The sequence below is a fragment of the Pyrus communis genome, chromosome 8 (assembly GCF_041283825.1).
Source record: "Pyrus communis isolate YQ-2024b chromosome 8, ASM4128382v1, whole genome shotgun sequence".
Lineage (NCBI taxonomy): Eukaryota > Viridiplantae > Streptophyta > Magnoliopsida > Rosales > Rosaceae > Pyrus > Pyrus communis.
This window is the reverse complement of record NC_142572.1, coordinates 1,027,501-1,048,714: the sequence shown is the minus strand read 5'-3', so window position 1 is coordinate 1,048,714 and position 21,214 is coordinate 1,027,501. Positions and strand designations below refer to the sequence as shown.

The 21,214-nt window shown below is 37.1% G+C and overlaps 3 protein-coding genes and 1 pseudogene across 7 annotated transcripts; 2 read left to right on the top strand and 2 right to left on the bottom strand.

The window, feature by feature from the left end:
* The first annotated feature begins 274 nt into the window (after positions 1-274).
* LOC137717815 (Glycine cleavage T-protein family) lies at positions 275-6,602 on the top strand. 2 transcript variants are annotated; one of them, XM_068457299.2, is made up of 13 exons: positions 275-600; positions 710-811; positions 1,555-1,588; positions 2,588-2,661; positions 2,793-2,858; positions 2,967-3,031; positions 3,411-3,498; positions 3,611-3,676; positions 3,782-3,947; positions 4,653-4,736; positions 4,811-4,938; positions 5,069-5,255; positions 6,251-6,602. In XM_068457299.2, the coding sequence occupies exons 1-12, from the start codon at positions 373-375 to the stop codon at positions 5,252-5,254; spliced, it is 1,287 nt and encodes a 428-aa protein (XP_068313400.2). In that variant the 5' UTR covers positions 275-372; the 3' UTR covers position 5,255; positions 6,251-6,602. The 2 variants fall into 2 exon arrangements, with proteins under 2 accessions (XP_068313400.2, XP_068313401.2); XM_068457300.2 differs by having other exon boundaries at positions 316-600; positions 6,248-6,602.
* On the bottom strand, positions 5,880-7,745 carry LOC137717816 (uncharacterized). Its single transcript, XM_088698828.1, has 3 exons — positions 7,428-7,745; positions 6,587-7,209; positions 5,880-6,491 (listed from the first exon to the last, which is right to left on the bottom strand). Exons 1-3 carry the CDS (start codon positions 7,581-7,583, stop codon positions 6,038-6,040), a joined length of 1,233 nt encoding a protein of 410 aa, XP_088554954.1. The 5' UTR covers positions 7,584-7,745; the 3' UTR covers positions 5,880-6,037.
* Positions 7,746-8,591: 846 nt separating this feature from the next.
* LOC137718422 (putative receptor-like protein kinase At1g11050) lies at positions 8,592-19,513 on the top strand. Of its 4 annotated transcripts, none has more exons than XM_068457970.2 (2): positions 8,592-10,796; positions 15,545-15,819. In XM_068457970.2, the coding sequence occupies exons 1-2, from the start codon at positions 8,812-8,814 to the stop codon at positions 15,558-15,560; spliced, it is 2,001 nt and encodes a 666-aa protein (XP_068314071.2). In that variant the 5' UTR covers positions 8,592-8,811; the 3' UTR covers positions 15,561-15,819. The 4 variants fall into 4 exon arrangements, with proteins under 4 accessions (XP_068314071.2, XP_088555149.1, XP_088555148.1 ...); XM_088699023.1 differs by lacking the exon at positions 15,545-15,819 and adding an exon at positions 19,441-19,513 and having other exon boundaries at positions 8,655-10,796; XM_088699022.1 differs by having other exon boundaries at positions 8,655-10,796; positions 15,524-15,819.
* Positions 17,487-18,774, bottom strand: LOC137717215 (F-box/kelch-repeat protein At3g23880-like; annotated as a pseudogene).
* Positions 19,514-21,214: the final 1,701 nt, after the last annotated feature.

The following is a 21,214-nucleotide window of genomic DNA, read 5'->3' as shown; positions in this document are numbered from 1 at the left end:
ATTAATGAAACCAAATCGGACCAACCACTTATACGTTGAATTTGGTTTGGGTCAACTATAGTTTTGAGTAAAATCGATCTCTTTTTGCCACAAAAAAAAAAAAAAATAGTTACCGAGTGTTGCCCAAGCTAAAAAAATAAAAAGTTATTGAGTCACTTTGAAGTTGAAATAAAGAAAATTTTTATTGTAATGAGAAATTTTATTTTTAAAGTTCTTTAACTTTTTAACATATATATTATATTATTTATATAATAACATAGGAATGTATGATATCATCCGTGTTCCGATTACACTAAAAAAATCTCTTCTTAAAATGGCCAGCATTGTACGAGTGAGGGTCCTCCACAAGCAAAAGAATCCAATCCAAGAAAAATGGCAACGGCAGCAGCAGCAGGTGATTTTCTGCTTCTCAATCCACGGCCATGGCGTTCCTTCCCCTATCACCACCAGAACGGTGCGTTTCTCTCTTCACAGGCCAAGAACAATCAACACAACCGGAAGCAGAAGCTCACACTCTCTTCCAAAACGACCAGGAGCCGCGTCGTTTCTTCCGCCTTGCCCTTCGACCTCTCCCCTCCTCCCATCGATCACGACCTCATCGTAAGTCGCTCCCCCTCCTCCTCCTAGTCCTAGGTAGGATTTCTGGGTTTGTGTTGTCGGGAGTTTGGAACAAGAACTTAGGTAAGAAGAAAAATGTTGGAAATTGCAGGACACTGTGGCAACTGCAGGAGCAAAGGTTTCTGATGATGGGATTATCGAAACTTTCGATAACGATGACCAAGCATTGGATGCGGCTGACAATGGTGTCGCGGTGAGTGTTTTTCGCACTATTTTTCAGTTCTTGCACAGTTTTTGAGTTGGATATTTGTGTTTTTGCATGCTTGAGAACTTGGTAATTGATAAAAGATGTTGAATTGCAAGGTTTATAAGGTTAATTATGGATGGCTTAGCGAGTTTTTGACAATCTGAATTTGTCCTGAGAACTTTTGTTTCCGAATGCGGGCTTGTTCACAAGATTGATGTTCTCAATTTACTGTCTGCCGAATTTTCCTATGACAGAAAAGAAAAAGGCATGGTGTTTGAGTTCTTTGTTACATTCCTTAAAAAAAAGCTTCTGCATTACGCTGTATTTTTGACGTGCTTTGCTCATTTAGTACGCTGTCCTTTCCCGATTCTCCACTCAATATTATGTCTAATTTTGGATCAAAATGCAATTTAAGCTGGCAAATATCTGATTTTAAGGCAGCATTTTCGGATGTGCATTTATATCAATAAAATGTCTACTTGTATATCAACATAGGCTTGCCATGTAAACAGCTGTGAATTCGAACTGGATGACTTAAATCAGTGAGACTAGATGACATAAGATTGGTTCTTACCTGTGTGTAGTTTTCTTTAGGTACTGTACGCTAGTTTCTTCACAAATTTGAAGAAGAGTTTTTTTATGTCTGTACTTATTAGAGCATCAATGCTAAGTTTAAATGAGGTTTAGGCGTATCGCTTAATTTTATGAAACCTTTATTCTGATTTTCTTAATTGCATATATTGCCTCAGGTCGTGGACCTCTCACATTTTGGACGGATAAGAGGTATATTATCTTTCCCATTACTTTCCTCAAATATATTAACTGAATTGGAAACTTACCTGTTTGTATTTTTCTTGAGGCATGAAATTCTGTTTCCTAATAAGGCCACTTTTCACAAGGAATTGGAGATTGCATTACATTTGCTTCCCTACTTTGTCACCAAGCAATTGGTTGGCCTTAGGTTTCCCAATTGGATAAATGACAATCACAAGATGTCACAAAGAATATGTTTTACTCACATAAGTGATTATATTATTAGAAAACTGAGAGTTACAGTTGAACAAGACCATAGTCCAAAATAGAGAACCCTCAGAGTACTTTATGCAAATCAGTAAAAAGGACGGTCATAACTGCAGCTATCCAAACAAACGTGACCAAGAACCAGGCAAACCAGTCAGAAAAAATTAAAAAAATTGTTTATGTTGAAATTTAGAAGAAAGGACACTCACATAAAGCATAAGGAATCGATGCCCAAAGTAAGCCAGTTTATCTTTATCCGATAGGTACTAACATTTTATTTTGGAGTAGCTTGGTCCTTCTAGGCAAACATGTTTCTCTCGTGTAGAGCTTCTGAAATAGCTTGGTCCTTGCTCTAAGGCAATAGGTTGCTTGACCAGATGCCCATGCAGCGTGCCAGTTACTAAGTCAAGCTCCTTGTGTAGCTAAGTTAAGTTGAGTCAAGCCTCCGTTTATTCATTTTGGTTTATCCTTGTGAGCAATGCATATACAAGAAACACTACTAAAGTGTCAGTGATGCAGGTCTTTTCTAGCACATTAGTATTCTAGGTGCTGTCTTTGGTTATTATGTTTTCACCTGGTCATCCTTGGTATTCAGGTCATAGTCTTTTGCTAAATGTCAGAGACTTAAACTTGTTATGTATTTATTTTTAACTTTGATGAGGTGATCCAACCAAATATATGTCAAGCCGGTAGTATTTGGTGTTGACGGATGCTTTACTGTGTTTTTCCCTTGTGATATGAATTTGGCTGTTCATCATGAAGTTAGTGGAGAGGACCGTATCCAGTTTCTTCACAACCAAACCACTGCCAATGTTGAAAGCCTTCATCAAGGACAGGTAATATTTGGTGGGATGTAATCAGAACTTGGTTGCATTTGTGCAGTGAACGCAAGTTTCTGTTTGATGCAACTTTTGTATTTATACAGTATACAGGCTTGAGTAATAGGATTTCTGCTTGAAATCCATAGGGATGCGACACTGTTTTTGTTACACCAACAGCCCGGACAATAGATATTGCACATGCATGGATCATGGTAATCTTTTTTTTATTTTTTTAATTGTTTGGTTTCCCCGAATTTTAATTAATCTTCATATTTTTGTCATCAAGGCTGTTATTTATATATGATTTTTTGTGCTCCCAGAAAAATGCAGTACTGTTAGTCGTTTCACCTGTGACTTCCAGAAGTATCTCTGAAATGCTGCAAAAGTATGTGCGTCTTCTTTTAAGTTGCTTGCTATTGTTGTTTTTGGAAATTTTAAAGACGGTGTCTTGTTGCATACCACATCACTACGAAGTTACTAATGTAACTACAATTTTTCAAAAGAAGAGAACTTTAAAAAGAAAGTTTTCAGTAGAACTCACATTAGCTTTTACACTCTTGAAAATGCTCCAATTACACTTGGCTTGAAAATTTTCAGTTAAAATATATCTTTCATAGATACCAGATCATTTGGAGATAGGGGGATGGACAATTTTCTAGGCTGGTACAAGTTAGGGATGATCGGGAAGATTTTCGGTTGATATACATTTTATTTTGAACAAGTCCCATGTAATAAATGTCATCACTGTTCTTTGTTATCAATAGGTACATATTCTTTAATGACAAGGTAGAGATTCAAGACATCACTAAGCAAACTTGCTTCTTTGTTTTGGTAGGACCTAAAAGCAACCAAGTAAGGTCTCTTAACTCTTCTTCTATGTGGCAATTTTATTTTGGCCTTTGACATTGCTTTTTAGTATCCTGAAGCTTAATGATGTTATTGGTTTTCTTTTCAACGAGAACAGCTGATGAAGGAGTTAAACCTAGGTGACCTTGTTGAACAACCATATGGCACACATCAGCATTTTAGTGTAAGCGTTAGTTCTGATTTCATCATTTTTTTGGAACAACATGAGAGTTGAAAGTCAATTTATTCTTTTCAAGAGAGCTTATTAAGACATCCAATTACTTTGCAGGTTGGCGGGATGCCAATAACTGTGGGAGTGGGAAATGTCATTTCTGAAAAAGGTTTTTCATTTTTGATGTCACCAGCTACCGCTGAATCAGTATGGAAAACTATTCTGTCACAGGGTGCTATCCCGATGGGCTCTAATGCATGGGAAAAACTAAGAATTTTCCAAGGTAGAGAATTCTTGATTTAGATGTTGGTACTTTTAACCCTTTTTACATGAAAAATGCTTGGCTACAAAGTACTAGTGAGGAATAACATCTTCCTCGCCACTAAGCGGTCACTTCAAAGTTCAAAGTAATGCAACTCTCCACTTTCACAACATTAGTTTAAAAAGTCAACAAATTAAATGTCATCAGAGTTGGACCCACTTCACCAATTCATGTAAAAATTGGTCACATCTCAACCAAATGGAAAAAGTTCTTCCTCACCATGTCCACTAATTTAGTCAATATATATACTGATTATCATATGTTGACTATTATATATTTTGAATTCTTATTTACCAATTTGATTAACTTTGACAAGTTAGTGTGTACAAAGTCACCTAATATTTAAATTTCAGTGGCAGAACATTTTTCATTTTCTTGTTGCTGTTTGAAACAACTGAAATTTGAAATTCGCTGAGTTCACATCAGTAATTTCGTATACAGTGTCACAGTGGACTAAAACATGTTTTTGGTGTTAACATGGAAAAGAAAATTTCTTATTTTATTCCTCATGTTTAATAACAAATAAAGTAATTGTTATGGAATGCGCTGATTAGATGTAGAAGTATGTAATCAAAGGTTTCTTGATAATAGTAGTGAGTATAATCTTTTATAGTTCAGTTTTCTGTGATTTCCCACATGATCCTTGGCCCCTGCTAACTTTTGCAGGAAGGCCAGCACCTCAGAAGGAGCTTACCAATGAATATAATGTCTTGGAGGCTGGTCTCTGGAATTCAATCTCTTTAAACAAAGGTATCATACTCTTTACTGGTATACATCTTACAGAAAAATGAAAAAATAGCTGGTCTAATTCTATCTTTTTGCAGGGTGCTACAAAGGACAAGAGACTATAGCTAGACTCATAACATATGATGGAGTCAAGCAACGACTTTGGGGGATTCGTCTAGCAGCGCCGGCAGAGGTTGGCAGCATTCTTACAGTTGGAGGGAAAAAGGTAGTAGTTGTTTAACTCTTAATGTATTGTTAAAACATTGGGAAATAGAAGCTTCATGTCACTGGTTGCGGGCAGAAAATGAAACACAAGTTTCATGGTTGCATCATAACAGCTTTTGAAATTTTCACAGGTTGGAAAGCTGACAAGTTGCACATCTGGAAAAAAGGAATCTGGATATATTGGTTTAGGTTATATCAAGAGACAATCTGTTTCGGAGGGAGACACCGTAATTGTTGGAGATGCCATTACTGGAACAGTGGTAGAACTACCTTTTCTTGCTGGGCAACGCCCACCATCAAAAAGCTCAAGCTCTTGAGGTGCAATAAACCCTACATTACAAATTTGAAACCCAATTTTTATTTGTGCTTGAGTTTTGTGGTTGTTTACCAAAACAAAACACAATGTGATAAGTAATAGGGAAAATGACAATCCTTTTGACGCTCTCCATCCAAAGGGAATAAATAGCATTAAGTTTAATTTGTGGTATTTTGTGCAAATGGTTGGTTACGTTTACCGTTGATTGGCTAGAGTCCAAGATTTTCAGTGCAGTGACACTCTAATCTAGGTTGTTTTCGTTTTGAACACATTTACTTCATCTTTTGTGCCAGATTCATACAAATTTGAAGTTTTCACTCTTCATTGCCATCAAACACGCCAGTTATTTATATATAGTATTGGTAATCTGTCTCTAATTATATGTTAAATGCTGATTGGAATTATGTTACCTTGCCATATACATATTGATGTACTAATTGTGCGTATATGCATATAACATTTGAATTTAATTGGAAGATTAGGGTAAAGCATGTGGAGTTTAGGATTTAGCGTGTAGAATTTCTGTATGAAAAATAATTAGTTGCAAGCTTAACCGCAATATTGGAAAACATAAGCAAAGGATTAGAAAGATTGCTAAGTTTGACACAAATACATTACACACTATCTGTTGCAAAATTCTCAGAGGAATTTATATGTATATTCATAGTTCCACCGTAGAGCTTTGTACATGGCTAGATACTAGTGTAAGTATTTTTCTTTTCGTCCCAATGCTGATTGGTTCCTCTGCTCGTAAGTCAGAAGTGATGGAGAGATATTTGAACTGTTAATCATAAGAACAATCTTGTAGAATTTGAACTGCTTCTGCTAGGTTCTCGTCACTCAACTGTGTTGGAAAATTTACGAGACATGTGATCCGGAGGTCGCCTCTCTTTGTTGGCTCTTTAAGCTTTGGCATTCCTTGTCCTGGAATGACTTTTTCATAGCCATGATTTACTATGTCGTCTAATGAAAGCCTCATTTTGTCTCCTCCTAGCAGAGGAACTGGAAATGAGCAGCCTCCCAGTGCATCTGCCAGAGGGATCTCAACAGCGATTTCCAAATCGTCGCGGCCTGATCTTTTAAACAGATTGTGCCTCTTTTCATCTATCAAGAAGACTATGTCGGCTGGGAGGTACCCTGGTTTCTCATCACCTTTCGCTTCAAATGTAATCTTCGTTCCTTTCCTCCATCCAGGCTGCACGTTTATTTTTAGTGTTTCCTCTTCTTGGACAATAATTCTGTAGATATATCATCACACACATCATTATATACATATATATACACAGAGACTGCTTAATTATGTAAGAGTTTGTCAGCAACGTTAGTAACAAACCCTGCATTGTTGATTACATCTCTTGTGATCTTGATCTTTTTTACACATCCGTGACACAACTCTTCAAGTGTGAATGCCAGCTTCTTCTCGATCGGAAGAGGTTTCTTTCTTGCAGTTGTTCGAGAGAACACAATGGGGGTTGTGCTCCTCCTGCTCACGCTTCTTGATAAAGACTCCGGTTGATCTGACATGCCTGATTTACTGGCGTTTGATGATTGAGAGGTTGGTGATGGAGAGACCGGTGATGGAGTGGCGGGTGCTGAAGTGGCGGTGGGTGATGGTAAAGGTATTTCAGTCTCAGATGGGTGCCCCCGGCTCATATTTCTTGATGTAAGGGAAGGAATGTCAATCTCTGAAGTGCTCCTTCGACCCCTATTTCTCGAAATAGAGGCAGAGATTTCGGTCTCAGAGGCATTTCGTCGACTCATAATTCTCGATAATGACGAGGATGTCGGAGAGGTGCTCCGGCTTGCACATCTTGAGAAGCTCATCGGTGTAGGTGTCTTAGATCTTCTACTCGTTGTTCTTGAAAGACTTCGGCGGGAGAGGAAGTTATCATCAACACTTCGTTCGAAACTGCCTACCGGTGTCGTGGGATAACTAATCGTAAAATTTTCGTCCTCCTGCTCCTCGGTTTCAATCGTTATGCAGATCAAGCATAAAATTACATCAGGAACAGGCTAGAAAAATTTCCAAGATCATGATACATGTAAATTTTGATATATAAATCACGGAAAACATGTTATTAAATTTAACAAAACGTAATTACGCATCGATAAATCACGTGTTAGTTGCATGATTAATGATTAGGGATTATGGTTTTGATGAGAGCATATGTTACCTTGGTGATTTCATGATTGTCTGTAAACTTGGATTCTCCATTCTTATTGTTGGGGGCCAATTTCATAACAAAGGATTTGTATCCTTTGCAAATATTCGATATTCCGAGCATGTTGTAGAGATCCGACGTCGACGCTGAACGTGGACGATCCCCCATAAAGGGGAGGGGGAGGAGAGAAGGAGGAGGAGGGCGGAGGAGGGATGTCGATCGATCGATACCGGAAGAGAATGGCTGGGGATCCAAAGATGAAGAAGCGTTTCCTTAGGAGCTTTTGTGAGGCAAAATATTAGTGTTGTTTTTTGGGTGAGATGAGGGGAAAGTGTGTTTGTTGTTGTGACATGCATGAAGTCATGTCGTTTTTAATTATTTAATTTTACACTAAAATGTATCTATTTTTAGGTTGTTTCCGAGTAAACCTAACTGTTTTATGTACTTTCATCACCCTACCCTCTCTAAAGTTTAGAGACCGATCATCTATTAATATATCCTTTATCATGTGTAATATATAAAATTTCATAGGTCTATGAACTAAGGTTTCAAAAGACATTAGGCGATAATTCGGCGGTAAATTAGAGCCTAGTGCCTAGGATATTAGGCAGAGGTCTAATTGTTTTATATCATATGAATAAATACCTGTTTATATTTAAAAATAAATAAATAATTAGAATACTTGAATTAAAAAAATAAAATAACATATACATTGGAGAGAGGGGATCCTCGTTGGATCCTCTTTGTGAGGATTCCAGGATCCTACAATTATATTTATTCATCGCATATCATGCAGCTAGTTTTTGTCAGGTATTGTTTATATTCAATCTTAAATTAAAAATTTTACAATAATTTCTAATTAGATGAAATATGATACACAAATATGATTGGAGAATCCTATGCTCCTCGGATTCGGCAGGATCCTCCTGGTACATTGGAAAGTGACATAAAACAGAGGAGGCCCGCAAACAAAAACAAAGCTACGTAAAACAAAACAAAATCTAGTGATACCGCCGCCGCAACAGTGTTTAAATTAAATAATTAGTAATTAATTACCAAATCTAACATAAATTTAAGTCTAATCTCATTTTGTATTGGTCACGCGCCTTTTGACAATCACGCTACCGTGACACTGACGCCTACCAAACCCAGCAGCCAGCAGAAAATAAGCAGAGGAGGTTTGACTCATCAAACCAAATCCCATCTAAGCAAGAAATTAAGCAGAGGAGGTTTGACTCATCAAACCAAATCCCATCTAAGCAAGTCACTTCCTTTCTCTCTCTCTCTAGAAGTATATACACAGCAGCTTATCTTTTCCAAAACAATCACAGCCCACAACCTAAAGTTTAGGAATTTATTAGAAAGTTTAGAAATTTAGAGCAGACATTGAGAAGAGATGATGAAACTTGCATTTGGGTTTTGGTTGTTTCTCTCTCTACTTTCTCTCTCAACCTTATCTCCATCAACCGCAGCAGAAACACCAGCTCCTCCCACAACCAACGTAACAACAACGGCAACATGTCCCTTGGATCTGAGCTATGTCCTAAGAATCCCCTTCAACTCCTCCACCTGCAAAAACTTCCAACCTCCTCCCAAAACCCCACAAATGGAGTCAGAGGACCCCGCCAATACCACCTGCTGCCAAACCCTTTTGTCCGTCTACGGAATCTCCCTCGCCCAACGCCTCAAAGAAACCTCCCTCTTCAACCTCCCCAACCTCCCCACCTCCATTTCCTGCCTCCAAAACTACCAGTCCAAGCTCTCCTCCCTCTCCCTCCCTCCCAATCTTGTCAACTACTGCTGGGACCCCCTCCAGTTTGTCATCACCCCCAACATCTGCGCCAACATTGAGTCCACCAGTGATTGGGTCTCCAAGCTCGGCAACTCCACCGTCCTCGACTCCGCCTGCCGCCCTGACCTCACCGATCAATCCTCCTGCGGGGCCTGCGTCTACGCCGGCTTTGCCACTCAGAAGATGCTGCTTGGCGTTGATGGTAACTCTTCTCACACTCGGGACTGTTGGTACTTTACTATTCTTTATGCTGCTGGTATTGTCAACGAGTTCGGCCCTGAGAGTAATGGTGCTGTGAACTGTATATTTGGGTTGTCGTTTGATTCGAATGCTTCGTCGAAAAAGAGCAATACCGCTCTTGTTTTCGGCCTCACTGGCGGTGGAGTTGCGGCGTTTGTTATGTGTAGTTTGTTGGGATTGTACTTTTGGTACGATAGGAGGTGGAAGAACAAAGGGATGGAATCCGGTTTCGACTTGGAAGAACTAGATTCTAGGACTAGAGTGAGACCGAACACTGGTTCAATTTGGTTTAAAATTCAGGACCTTGAGAAGGCAACTAATAACTTTTCGCAGAAGAATTTTATCGGTCGAGGTGGGTTTGGTGTTGTTTACATGGGTGTGTTGCAGGATGGGACTACGGTTGCTGTTAAGAAAGTTATAGATTCTGATATGCAAGGGGATGCTGAGTTTTGCAATGAGGTTGAGATTATTAGCAATTTGAAGCACCGAAATCTTGTCCCGCTTAGAGGGTGTTGTGTGGTCGAGGGGGAAGACAATTATGAGGAGCAAGGAAGTCACAGGTACCTTGTCTACGATTACATGCCGAATGGGAATCTAGATGACCATCTCTTTACTTCTCAGCCAAGTAATCCGAGCGGAACTGAAAGGAGACCCTTGACTTGGCCTCAAAGAAAGAGCATAATATTGGATGTGGCCAAGGGTTTAGCTTATCTGCACTATGGAGTGAAGCCTGCAATATATCACAGAGATATTAAGGCGACAAACATACTACTAGATGCAGATATGAAAGCGAGGGTGGCGGACTTTGGGCTTGCAAAACAGAGCATGGAAGGCCAGTCCCATCTCACTACTAGAGTGGCAGGGACTCACGGGTACTTAGCCCCCGAATACGCTCTTTATGGACAGCTGACTGAGAAGAGCGATGTTTATAGCTTTGGAGTGGTTATTTTGGAGATCATGTGTGGGAGGAAAGCTCTTGATTTGTCTTTGGGATCCCCTCGTGCTTTTTTGATCACAGATTGGGCTTGGTCATTGGTGAAATCTGGAAAAGCCGAGCAGGCTTTAGACTTTTCATTGGTGAAAGATGGGGACAACGCGAATTCGAATCCAAAGAGCATAATGGAGAGATATTTGCTGGTCGGCATTTTGTGTGCTCATGTAATGGTGGCTTTACGGCCTACCATTTTGGATGCCCTGAAAATGTTGGAGGGAGATATTGAGGTGCCACGGATTCCAGATAGGCCGATGCCCTTTGGTCATCCTTCAAGTTATGGCAATGGCAACAGTAGCACGTTCAGCATATCACCAGCTTTGAGCGGCCCAAAATTACAAAGCGGAGACATGCTCAGGTAATCTAAAAATTTGCGATTCTATAGTTTGTACATTGGCTTGAAGGATGTAAGTGTTGTAGCAAATTTTCTAAAAATAACACAAGAATTCCATTAATAATAATCATAAAGAATTTCACAACATCAATTTATGTATGAGATTAATATAAACAACTAGAGAGAAAGTTAGAAAAATTGACAAACTTGGAGATTGAGGCCTGCATAAATGCAATGTCCTAAAGACAAAATTTCGTCTCTACTCTTGTGCTTGTAGTTCGGTAGGCGTCCATCTCCCAGGATTCAACAATTTATAATCCGAAGTTAAAGCACTTCAATCTTCGGACTTTGATGAACTTCATATATTTCATACTCTCAAGACAGCGACTTAGATTTTTAATAAGACATTGGAGAAAACTCTTCTCTTAATTTTTTTAGACAGGTGGGATGCTTGAGTTTATATAGAACTCAAGCCGCTATTTTTGAAACATCATGACTGTTGCCTAAAGTTCCAACGAACAGATACAACTCATGAATTTGAATTCAACTATAACACATGACTTTTACTTTTCATTCATACAAAAATTAAATATTATAATATTAATTATAATATATAATTTCCAACAATCCCTCACATGATTGAAAAATTAGGAAGAATTTGAGAGTACAGGAGAACAAGAGATGCATTGGGAGATGTGTCTTTTGGATTTGAACCTGCCCTAGTAAATACTTATCGGATTTACTTGGTGATGTAGTGGATATGAAATCTTGAACTGTTCATCGTAGCAGTAAATCGAGACAATAAGCAACACACATCACTAATCCTAATATATTTCGGTTCATACGGTTGTGTTCATACGGTTGTGTTCATTTTGGTCTTGAACAAATCTCGGATTCATGAGTGCTTTAGAGAATTTAACCATCTCATACTCATAGAAGTGACTCACTTCTACTCTCACATAAGTGACCACTGATTAAGAATAATCTGCAACATACCTCTTATTTATAAGATATTACTGTCATTATGTATAAATATACATCCTAAAACTTCTGCAAACAACACTGCTTCCACTATAGGAATGAGGTATATAATGTGTTAACTTCTTTGAATTATGCCCAACCAGTTTGCTTATTGAACTTAGACCATGGGATCTCCAATTAACTAAGTTAGGTTTCCGCCTGACTGATTCATTAGTTATGTTGGCTTTAGCCTCATTCCCCTCGATGATCAACTTACTCTCTAGTCTAACCTTTAATAATTGGATCCACCACTAGGTTGACTATCATTAATGGTGTGCACAATCCATCTTATGAAATTATATTTCATACGAGAGTAGTTGTTTGACATTGTTTGAAATGTCAAGCCCTCAAAATTATATTAGGACTTAATTACTAAGTCCTATTCGACAAACCATCACAACATATGAAGTCAATATGCTTCATATCCAGATTATCCAGTACACCTCTAATTGAGGATTGATTTCCTTATGTGACTACATGTATTTCCACTTATGTACTTTATCACGCCCTGACTTTGACATACGCCCAGGATTAACATGTGACGTCACCAAGTATCCGTATATCTAATAGACCCCGCCTCCGGGATATGTACAAAGCATAAATCAAGATTCAAATTGCTTAGTAATTTTCGTATACTTTATGGCTGCATCTAACCTCCTCGATAGACTGCCTACGTACCCTAAATAAGGATCAAGTCATTTGTAGTTCACCATTCACTACACTCCGACGTTTATCACAATACCTTTAAGCGGAAAAGCATAACATTCCTCAATCAATTATTCTTAATAAGCATGAACTTACTAGATTTAGGGCTACATAACAAACCCACATGACAATCAAGATTTCCAGTTTATCCATCATATAAATCACTATACTTTACATAATACCGCAATTCATAATATACAACACATCTCAAGAAACAATCAACAAAACACAATATTATTCTTTAACCGCATTGGTCAACGAGTCTAATCATAATAATAACAATCACATCCAACATCATTCCACAATCACTCCAATTAATTAGTCCTAAGAATAAAAGATGCATTATAATAACATTTAACTACATTAATCAATCAGTAAGATCGCATTTCAATACACGAAATTTAAGAAAGGAATTCTACATAATTCCCTACTTGGATTTCAAGTAATAACATGATAATTCTAATTTATAAACATAACGTTTACTGTGAGCAATTCCTACTCACTCTAATCTAGGGTCAGACTAACTTTATGGAAGTGAGCAAGAATTCCAGAACACTCAACGGAATCCAACCAAAATCTGATCGCCTATATATCGAAATGTACCAAGTACAACTAATCCTCTTCACCCCTAGTATGCGTATGGTCCCCCATCGCGGATATACCAAGCATGACCATCCATGTACCGCTACTACATGGTGCAGTAAATTCAACACACAACCTACGCATACCTCAACCCCTATGAGTTACAATGTAGTCACCTACACCATCAACTTCTCTTGGCCACCAACTAATATGTCACCCAAGCATATAAGTTCTACATAATACTTCTAATAGGATTCTAGGATCACATTGTCATAACATTTATCCTACTTATCATTCACATTATTAAGAAGATAAAGAAACACATATATATCACAACATGATGTCCCATACACGTAAACCGATGTATTTATTATATGGGATAACTCACTAACCAATATAGGCCTACTAAGCCCTACAATCTCTAGTAATACTGATTTTAATATTTAAGATCAATTTGTAGCATATTGACCAAAAGTCAGGTCTCTGTCCAAGGTGGGGTCCACAACCCTATACAAGTCAATCTGGAACATCCGCCCATGGATTTCTGATCTGTAACTTCCCAAGGGTCTCATTTATCTTATAGAACAATATTCTAAAATTTTGGAATGATCCAACAGTCGGATCTCCACCAATTGCTAGAATTAGGTTGCTATCAACATTTGGCTTCCACGCTAGGTTCAAACTATCGAACTATATCAAACGGTTATCAAATTTGAAATCAGGACATCGAATTTAACTTAAAAAGGCAGCGTCGGCTCACTGGCCATCGCACACACCGTCGCGGGTGGCAGTTTTCAGCGAACGGAAACCCCAAATTCCGACCAACACTAAAATTTACCAAATTTTGTAGAAATGTACAACTCAAGGAGGGGAACATTTTTCATACCTGGGCCGAAGCCTAGTTCGGACGGGAAGTTACCGAAAAATCTCATATGCATGACAGATTCATTTTATTGACAATAGCTAGGACTTGGAGATATACATATACTCATGTAGGCCATAACATACATATGCAAACAATGAAAACACATAAATAACTACCATGAAAAGCGAAGGACATCTTCCAGTGTATGTAAATAAGAAGTTCAAAAACATATGATGCAACTAACACTAGTATGGCAACTTACAAACATTATTCTACTAATATACATCAATATGCATATAAAACTCAACCCCACAATTCTTTCAAAGAAAGATCATAGTTTCTTCTTTTTAGCGTTTAGGGCTACATTCAATGTTATTGATTTTAACTTCTATTACTTAGACTCATATTCTCTAACAATGCAAGAGAAAAAGTTTCTGTCTTTAGATTGTTGGAGCAATATTAGAAAATATGAAAATAACACAAGAATTCCATTAATAATAATCATAAAGAAATTCACAACATCAATTTATGTATGAGATTAATATAAACAACTAGAGAGAAAGTTAGAAAAACTGAAAAACTTGGAGATTGAGGCTTGCATAAATGCAACGTCCTAAAGACAAAATTTCGCCCCTACTCCTGTGCTTGTAGTCCGGTAGGCGTCCGTCTCCCAGGATTCAACAATTTATAATCTAAAGTCAAAGCACTTCAATCTTCGGACTCTGGCGAACTTCATATATTATGTACTCTCAAGACACGATTTAGATTTTTACTAAGACATTGGAGAAAACTCTTTTCTTAATTTTTTTAGACAGGTGGGATGCTTGAGTTCATATAGAACTCAAGTCACCATTTTTGAAACATTATGACTATTGCCTAAATTTCTAACAAACAAATACAACTTATGAATTTGAATTCAACTATGACACATGACTCTTATTTTTCATTCATACAAAAATTAAAAATTATAATATTAATTATAATATATAATTTCCAACACTAAAGAGTGAGAAGCATGTTCATGGAAGACCCTCCAATCCATGAGTTCATTCAAGTCATAGACAAATTTAAAGCTATACTAGGAGCTCAAAAATCCGAGTTAGGAATTAAGCCGGCTAGTGTAGGATCATACGTGTTTCTTTCTGTTTGATAAAGGTGTAACTTCTTGTGGTGTTATTATGTTTACCAAACTATATGGTTTGAGGCTTGACATTGTAAATAGCGCAAATGAAGACGTAGACAACGGTATAAGCAAACGGTATTATTTGAATTGAACCAGCTACACTGGAAGAACAGATTGACTCGAGAAGTTGGATTCGAAATCATCATGAATTTGGAAGTTTTATGTGGAAATGAATCTAATGAGAACTCAAATCTTTGTTGAAGCTATACTTTCATGCATTGTTCCGTTCTATCTTATCACGGGTTCGTTTCTTTTATGTGTTTCGTTCTCTCTCTCTCTCTCTCTCTCTCTCTCTCTCTCTCTCTCTCTCTCTCTCTCTCTCGTAAGTTGTAACTAAGCTGCAATTATATTTATCTTGTATTCGATAACTGTATTTTGCGATTGAAGTAGCATCAGTGATGTTTTTGCCCACAACAGGTTTAACGGAGAGTGAAGCACTTGATGGGGTTTAAGTCCTTGGAAGATTCCTACATATCTTACGTTTTTATTAGTTTCAAGATCGTACGTACATAGGTTTTGGTGAAATTTTGATTTACAATTGTATAGTAACAGTAAGGGAAATAGTAAATACCTATCAGCTTGTAACTATAGACGCAGGAAATATTATTTCTTTTAGTTTTTTTGCTTGTAGTATGTTTTTGTGGGCAACTTGTAACTCGAGAGGTTAATGTCCAATGACGGTTTTGCCGCCACTCTCATCATATTTCTTAATTCTGTAAAAAGTGACTAGAAAGTACATAGTGATTTTAAAACTGGACATTGTTATGCAAAATTAATAAATTGAATTTGGACTTTACAATCTCAATTTTCCATTTGGATCGTTATTGACAATTTTCTTATATTAAAACCACGAACCCTCTGCCTCTTAGCGAGAAGCCATGAGTATTATGATGGAAAATTAAGAGATTTGTAAAGTCAGTGGCCAAATGGTAAATCGTGACAATAGTCTCAAATATCATTCATTTTTACTTCTCACACTATCACACACCCCTCAATCCTCGACTGTCGGATCGAATAAATTGAAAAATAACAATGGCAAAAAATTAACAAAAGTGTGTAAGGTAAAAATCAGTCTGCAAATATCACTATATATCCTTTATTTTTAGTTTTAATCTAACTACTTATCAATAAAAGGGAGCTTTCAATTCAGGTGCCTCAAACTCCTATCTGTTAGACTGAACATCTATAGCCTATAGATTTTTGGGGCTTTTAGATCCAAGTCCAAAAACATAGATGGTTTTTAGAAGTAAGTCCAATTACCTAATTATATGTATTTATTTTTTTAATGCTCATTTTATATTTTCTAAAAATATTAAAAATCAATTAAAATCTTCTAATATTATGAATTTTCAACCCCAAAAAATATAATTAATATCTTATAACAAAAAAAATAATATATTAACATAAATCTATCTGCAAATCATTCTACCCTAACTCAAGTAACAAATATATAAATGTATATCATACCTATAAGTAAGATATGAAACTTAACTAAAAGGTAGAAAAAAACATAATATATCTACAAGCAAGACACATGAATCTTACTTGATTATAAAAAAGAATCTATCATATAGGTAGATAAATATAATTAACCTGTAATATAGGTTGATTATAAAAATAAAAAATAAAATCTATAAATGGGGTTTAAAACGGGATAAAGAACAAGCAAGAACAAAAAAAAATAATAATAATCAAAGAGATAATTAGGAAGAATTTTGATTTTTATAAAAAATCTTATCATTTAAGAGATAATTATTGATAATAAAATAATAAGTTTTAAGGAATTGGACTTATTTTAATAAATTGGACTATTCCTACTATTGGCTCAAAAAATTGGACTTATATCAAGTTTCCCCTAGATTTTTTATTCAACATTGTTTTACAATTCACATGCCACGTGTACTATAAAAACTTTAATACTAAACTACTTGATTTTACCAATTAACTATAAAATCTTTAGTGGTTATGATTCAGAATTCAATTTCAACCGAAATTTCTTTACAATTTTTTTTTTTCAGTCGAATTTCTTTACAATTTAAAAAAAAAAATTGATATACAAATTTATTGACATTGTCTCCTTCTCTTCCATAAGGATATGCATGTATGTTTGGTCTCATTTATAAAGAAATGCATATTGGATTTATATCGATTGGGCCGCACACAAATGTACATGATTATGAAAGGAGGAATAGATCAAAAAGAACTAATATAATTCTAAATAATACTGGATAATACCCACTATCTTAATTTTTATGACATTTACGTTACATTAATAAAAAGCGCATAGGAAATGCAAGACTCAGACTACCAGTTCCAGTTGTCATGTTTCAAATCAAATATATCATCTAGCCGCCGCCAATCACCGGTGAAACCAAGGTGTCCACGTACATAACCGTCTCTTCGTACCTAGCCGGCAATTCTCCAACATCAGAAATCTTGAGCACAATCCTGCATGTGTCTTCTTCCTCTCTCTCTTCCTTACGCGTATATAATACCAAGTCACCTTGACTCGATTGCATCAAAACTGCACCATCGTCTTCCATATGAAATATAGGATTCAACCACTTCACGTTTGGAGGGAAAATCTCCGGTCGGATTTTCGCAAAAATAGTCCAAGATTGATCGACCCCATATTCCCTCATCACCCATATGGTAAGGCCAGCCTCTTCCAAGTCTGGACGATTTGTGGAAGTATAGCAGGAAGTGTAAAAGAAGAGACGATTTCCAATAGTCCCCACTCCCCCCGCCATCCCCATATGTCCTTTATGCTTAATAAAGGAAAACGAATGAAATTTCTCCTGTGCGAAATCAAAGGATACGATTCTTGTTCTCATATAACCTGTTTCCTCTTCATTCCAATCCTCATCTTCATAACAATAATACTCATGCCAATGTAGAGCTCCATTTAAGAAGCACCCTCGATCATGAATATCTAACGAGGCCGCCTCGAGGCCGAGGGGATCTTCAACACTCTTCCATGAACCCGTTTTGAGTGCGAAGATTGCAACCAATTCACAACCGTTAGGATCTTGACCGCCCAAAAGGACCTTGTAGTCTTGAGTGATAGAATCATAGCCGAATCCATAATAAAACGGGTTGTAACGAAACCAATCAATGTCTGGTAACTTACGGGCTGTTCTGGTACTAGGGTTCCACAACAGAAGTCTTGTGTTTACGTAGCACCTATAGTAGTCACGAGGTGGCCGAGGCCAGTCAAGTAGTAGGCAGATGAGGCCATTGGAAGAACCCACAAGGGATGAACTGTAGAGACTAGTATCAAATGCAAATTCATCTTCAAGGTCTCTACGGCTGCTTCGTATTGCTGATGATGCGGCTGCAGAAGTGGAGCCAACATTCTTCTTCAGTGATTGGTAGTCAGTGAGTCGGGGAAATCGAAAGGGGATTGGTGGCCAGTCATGGGGAAGTGGATAGGGGCGTTTAAAGAGAATCAGGACATTCTTGTTGTTGTCGTTGGTATGTGCTCGGTGCTTGGCGACGAACTGGGAAGTAGAGATTAAGTCGCGCCATGACTTGCAGACACAACGGAACCGGAGTAGAGATATGACCGGTAGCCATGAAAGTATCTCGACGAATATATCGTCATTGCTGGAGGAGAAGATCGGCAATTCTCCATCATCACCCCCCATAATATAGTAGAAAACGAATGGCTGAATATACTTCAAATCCTACATATTGATCGTTAGGGTTACAATATATATACACACACAGATATGCCATATCTCACAAGGAAAGGAAGAATACAAATCCTACTCCGGCCAAATATAGGAGTCCTAATATATATATATACAACTTAATGATTTATATTAGACCAAATATAAAATGGAAAATTGTTTTTCACCTCTTGAGAGCCCCCTGATTCCAGAACATCTCATTGATCCTCTTCAATTTCCTCATCGAGTAACTTGTTGTGGTGTTATTATGTTTACCAAACTATATATATGGTTTGAGGCTTGACATTGTAAATAGCAAATGAAGATGTAGATAGCGGTATAAGCAAACAGTATTATTTGAACTGAACCAGCTAATCCAGAAGAACAGATGGACTCAAGAAGTTGGATTCGAAATCATCATGAATTTGGAAGTTTTATGTGGGAATGAATCTAATGAGAAATCAAATCTTTATTGAAGCTATATTTTCATGCATTGTTCCGTTCTATCTTATCACGGGTTCTTTTCTTTTATGTGTTGTGTTCTTTCTCTCGTAACCAAGCTGCAACACGTATATTTATCTTGTATTCGATAACTGTATTTTTCGATTGAAGTAGCATCATTGATGTCTATGACCACAACAGGTTTAACAGAGAGTGAAGAACTTGTTGGGGTTTGAGTCCTTGGAAGATTCCTACATCGCTTACGTTTTTATTACTCTCTCTCTCTCTCTCTCTCTCTCTCTCTCTCTCTCTCTCTCTCTCTCGTAACCGAGCTGCAATATGTATAGTTATCTTGTATTCGATAACTGTAGTTTTCGATTGAAGTAGCATAATTGATGTCTATGCCCACAACAGGTTTAACAAAGCGTGAAGCACTTGATGGGGTTTGAGTCCTTGGAAGATTCCTACATCTCTAAAATGACGACCCCATCCAACAAGTCTCTCTCACCTTGCGAGTGTTGGGGGTGAAAATCTAGTATCTCTAACGTTTTTATTAGTTCAAGACCATAGGTACATAAGTTTTGGTGAATTTTGATATATTTATATAGTAATAGTAAGGTAAATAGTAAATACCTATCAACTTGTAACTGTAGCTGCGGGAAATATTTGTTGCTTTGTTTTCCTTGCTTGTACTACATTTTTTTGGACAACTTATTGTAACTCAAATAGTTAATGCTCATTGACGGCTTTGCTGCCACTTCCGTCGTATTTCCTATTTCTCTAAGAAGTAATTGGAAAGTACATAGAGATTTAAAAATTAGACCTTGTTCTGCAAAATTAATGAATTGGATTTGGACCTTACAATTTCAATTTTCCATTGAGAGATTATATTCACACACTCCAAATTGCTTCCTCCACACTCTTTTTAATTTTTAATATTTTCCATCAAGTGTTAGTGGTGTGTCAAAAAATATTAAATAAATAAATAAAAAGGTGTGTGGAAAGTAATTTAGGGTGTGTGAATATAATCTCTCTTTTCCATTTGGATCATTTTTGACAACTTTCATGAACTAAAATATTAAAACCATGAAACTCCTAGTCGGAGAGAAGCCAATGGCAAATGGTGAGAATAGCCCCAAGATCACCTAAATGCATAACTTTGAGTAAAAGATATTATCTATGCTAAGGGAGAGGAGTTGGGTTTAGCCTCACAATGAGCTAACAATAATGTAGTTCAAATTCATCTTTAGCGAGAATCAAATCTAAAACCTCTCATTTACAAGTGAATAGGAATATCACTAGACTGTAATACTAAGAGGCCACCTAAAGCATAACTATATTTACATTAATTCATGTAATATTCTTAATTGCACGTCCGCTAAATGTTTCTTTGACATATTATTTTAGTTCCTCCTGAGCCACGTGTCATATGCATGAGTGAAAGCCAAGCTGCCACGTGTGCGTGGTAGTTATGAACCAGAGCGGGCGAAGCAAATTATTTTGAATCTTTGGTTCCAGAATTTCAGTCAATTTCAATCACTAGAGCTTGATTTCAATTTTAGAGAGCAAGAAGTAGAGCAACTTAAAAAGGAGGAAATGCATATATATGAGACTCGGAAACCCAATTGCTTCATTAGATTCATCCCAGACCCTCCAACCTATCCCACAACCTGGCGAGTTGTGACTAGTTGATCCCATTCACCAACTCGACGACCACTAAACAGATAATAAGTCGCATATAAATTAATAGTTTACATTTCTATATGTAAACATGCTACAAGTTTCAATACAAATTTATTGATCTTGTCATCTTCGTTTTCCTCTACACTAACGGATCGCTTTCTCTTCCAAAACTCTATATATATGTATGTACGTTTGATGTCAATTATACAGAAATGCTGCTTGGAATTATATCAATGGGGCTATGTACGTCCGTTTGTTCTCGCACATGATCATGAAAGGAGGAATAGATCAA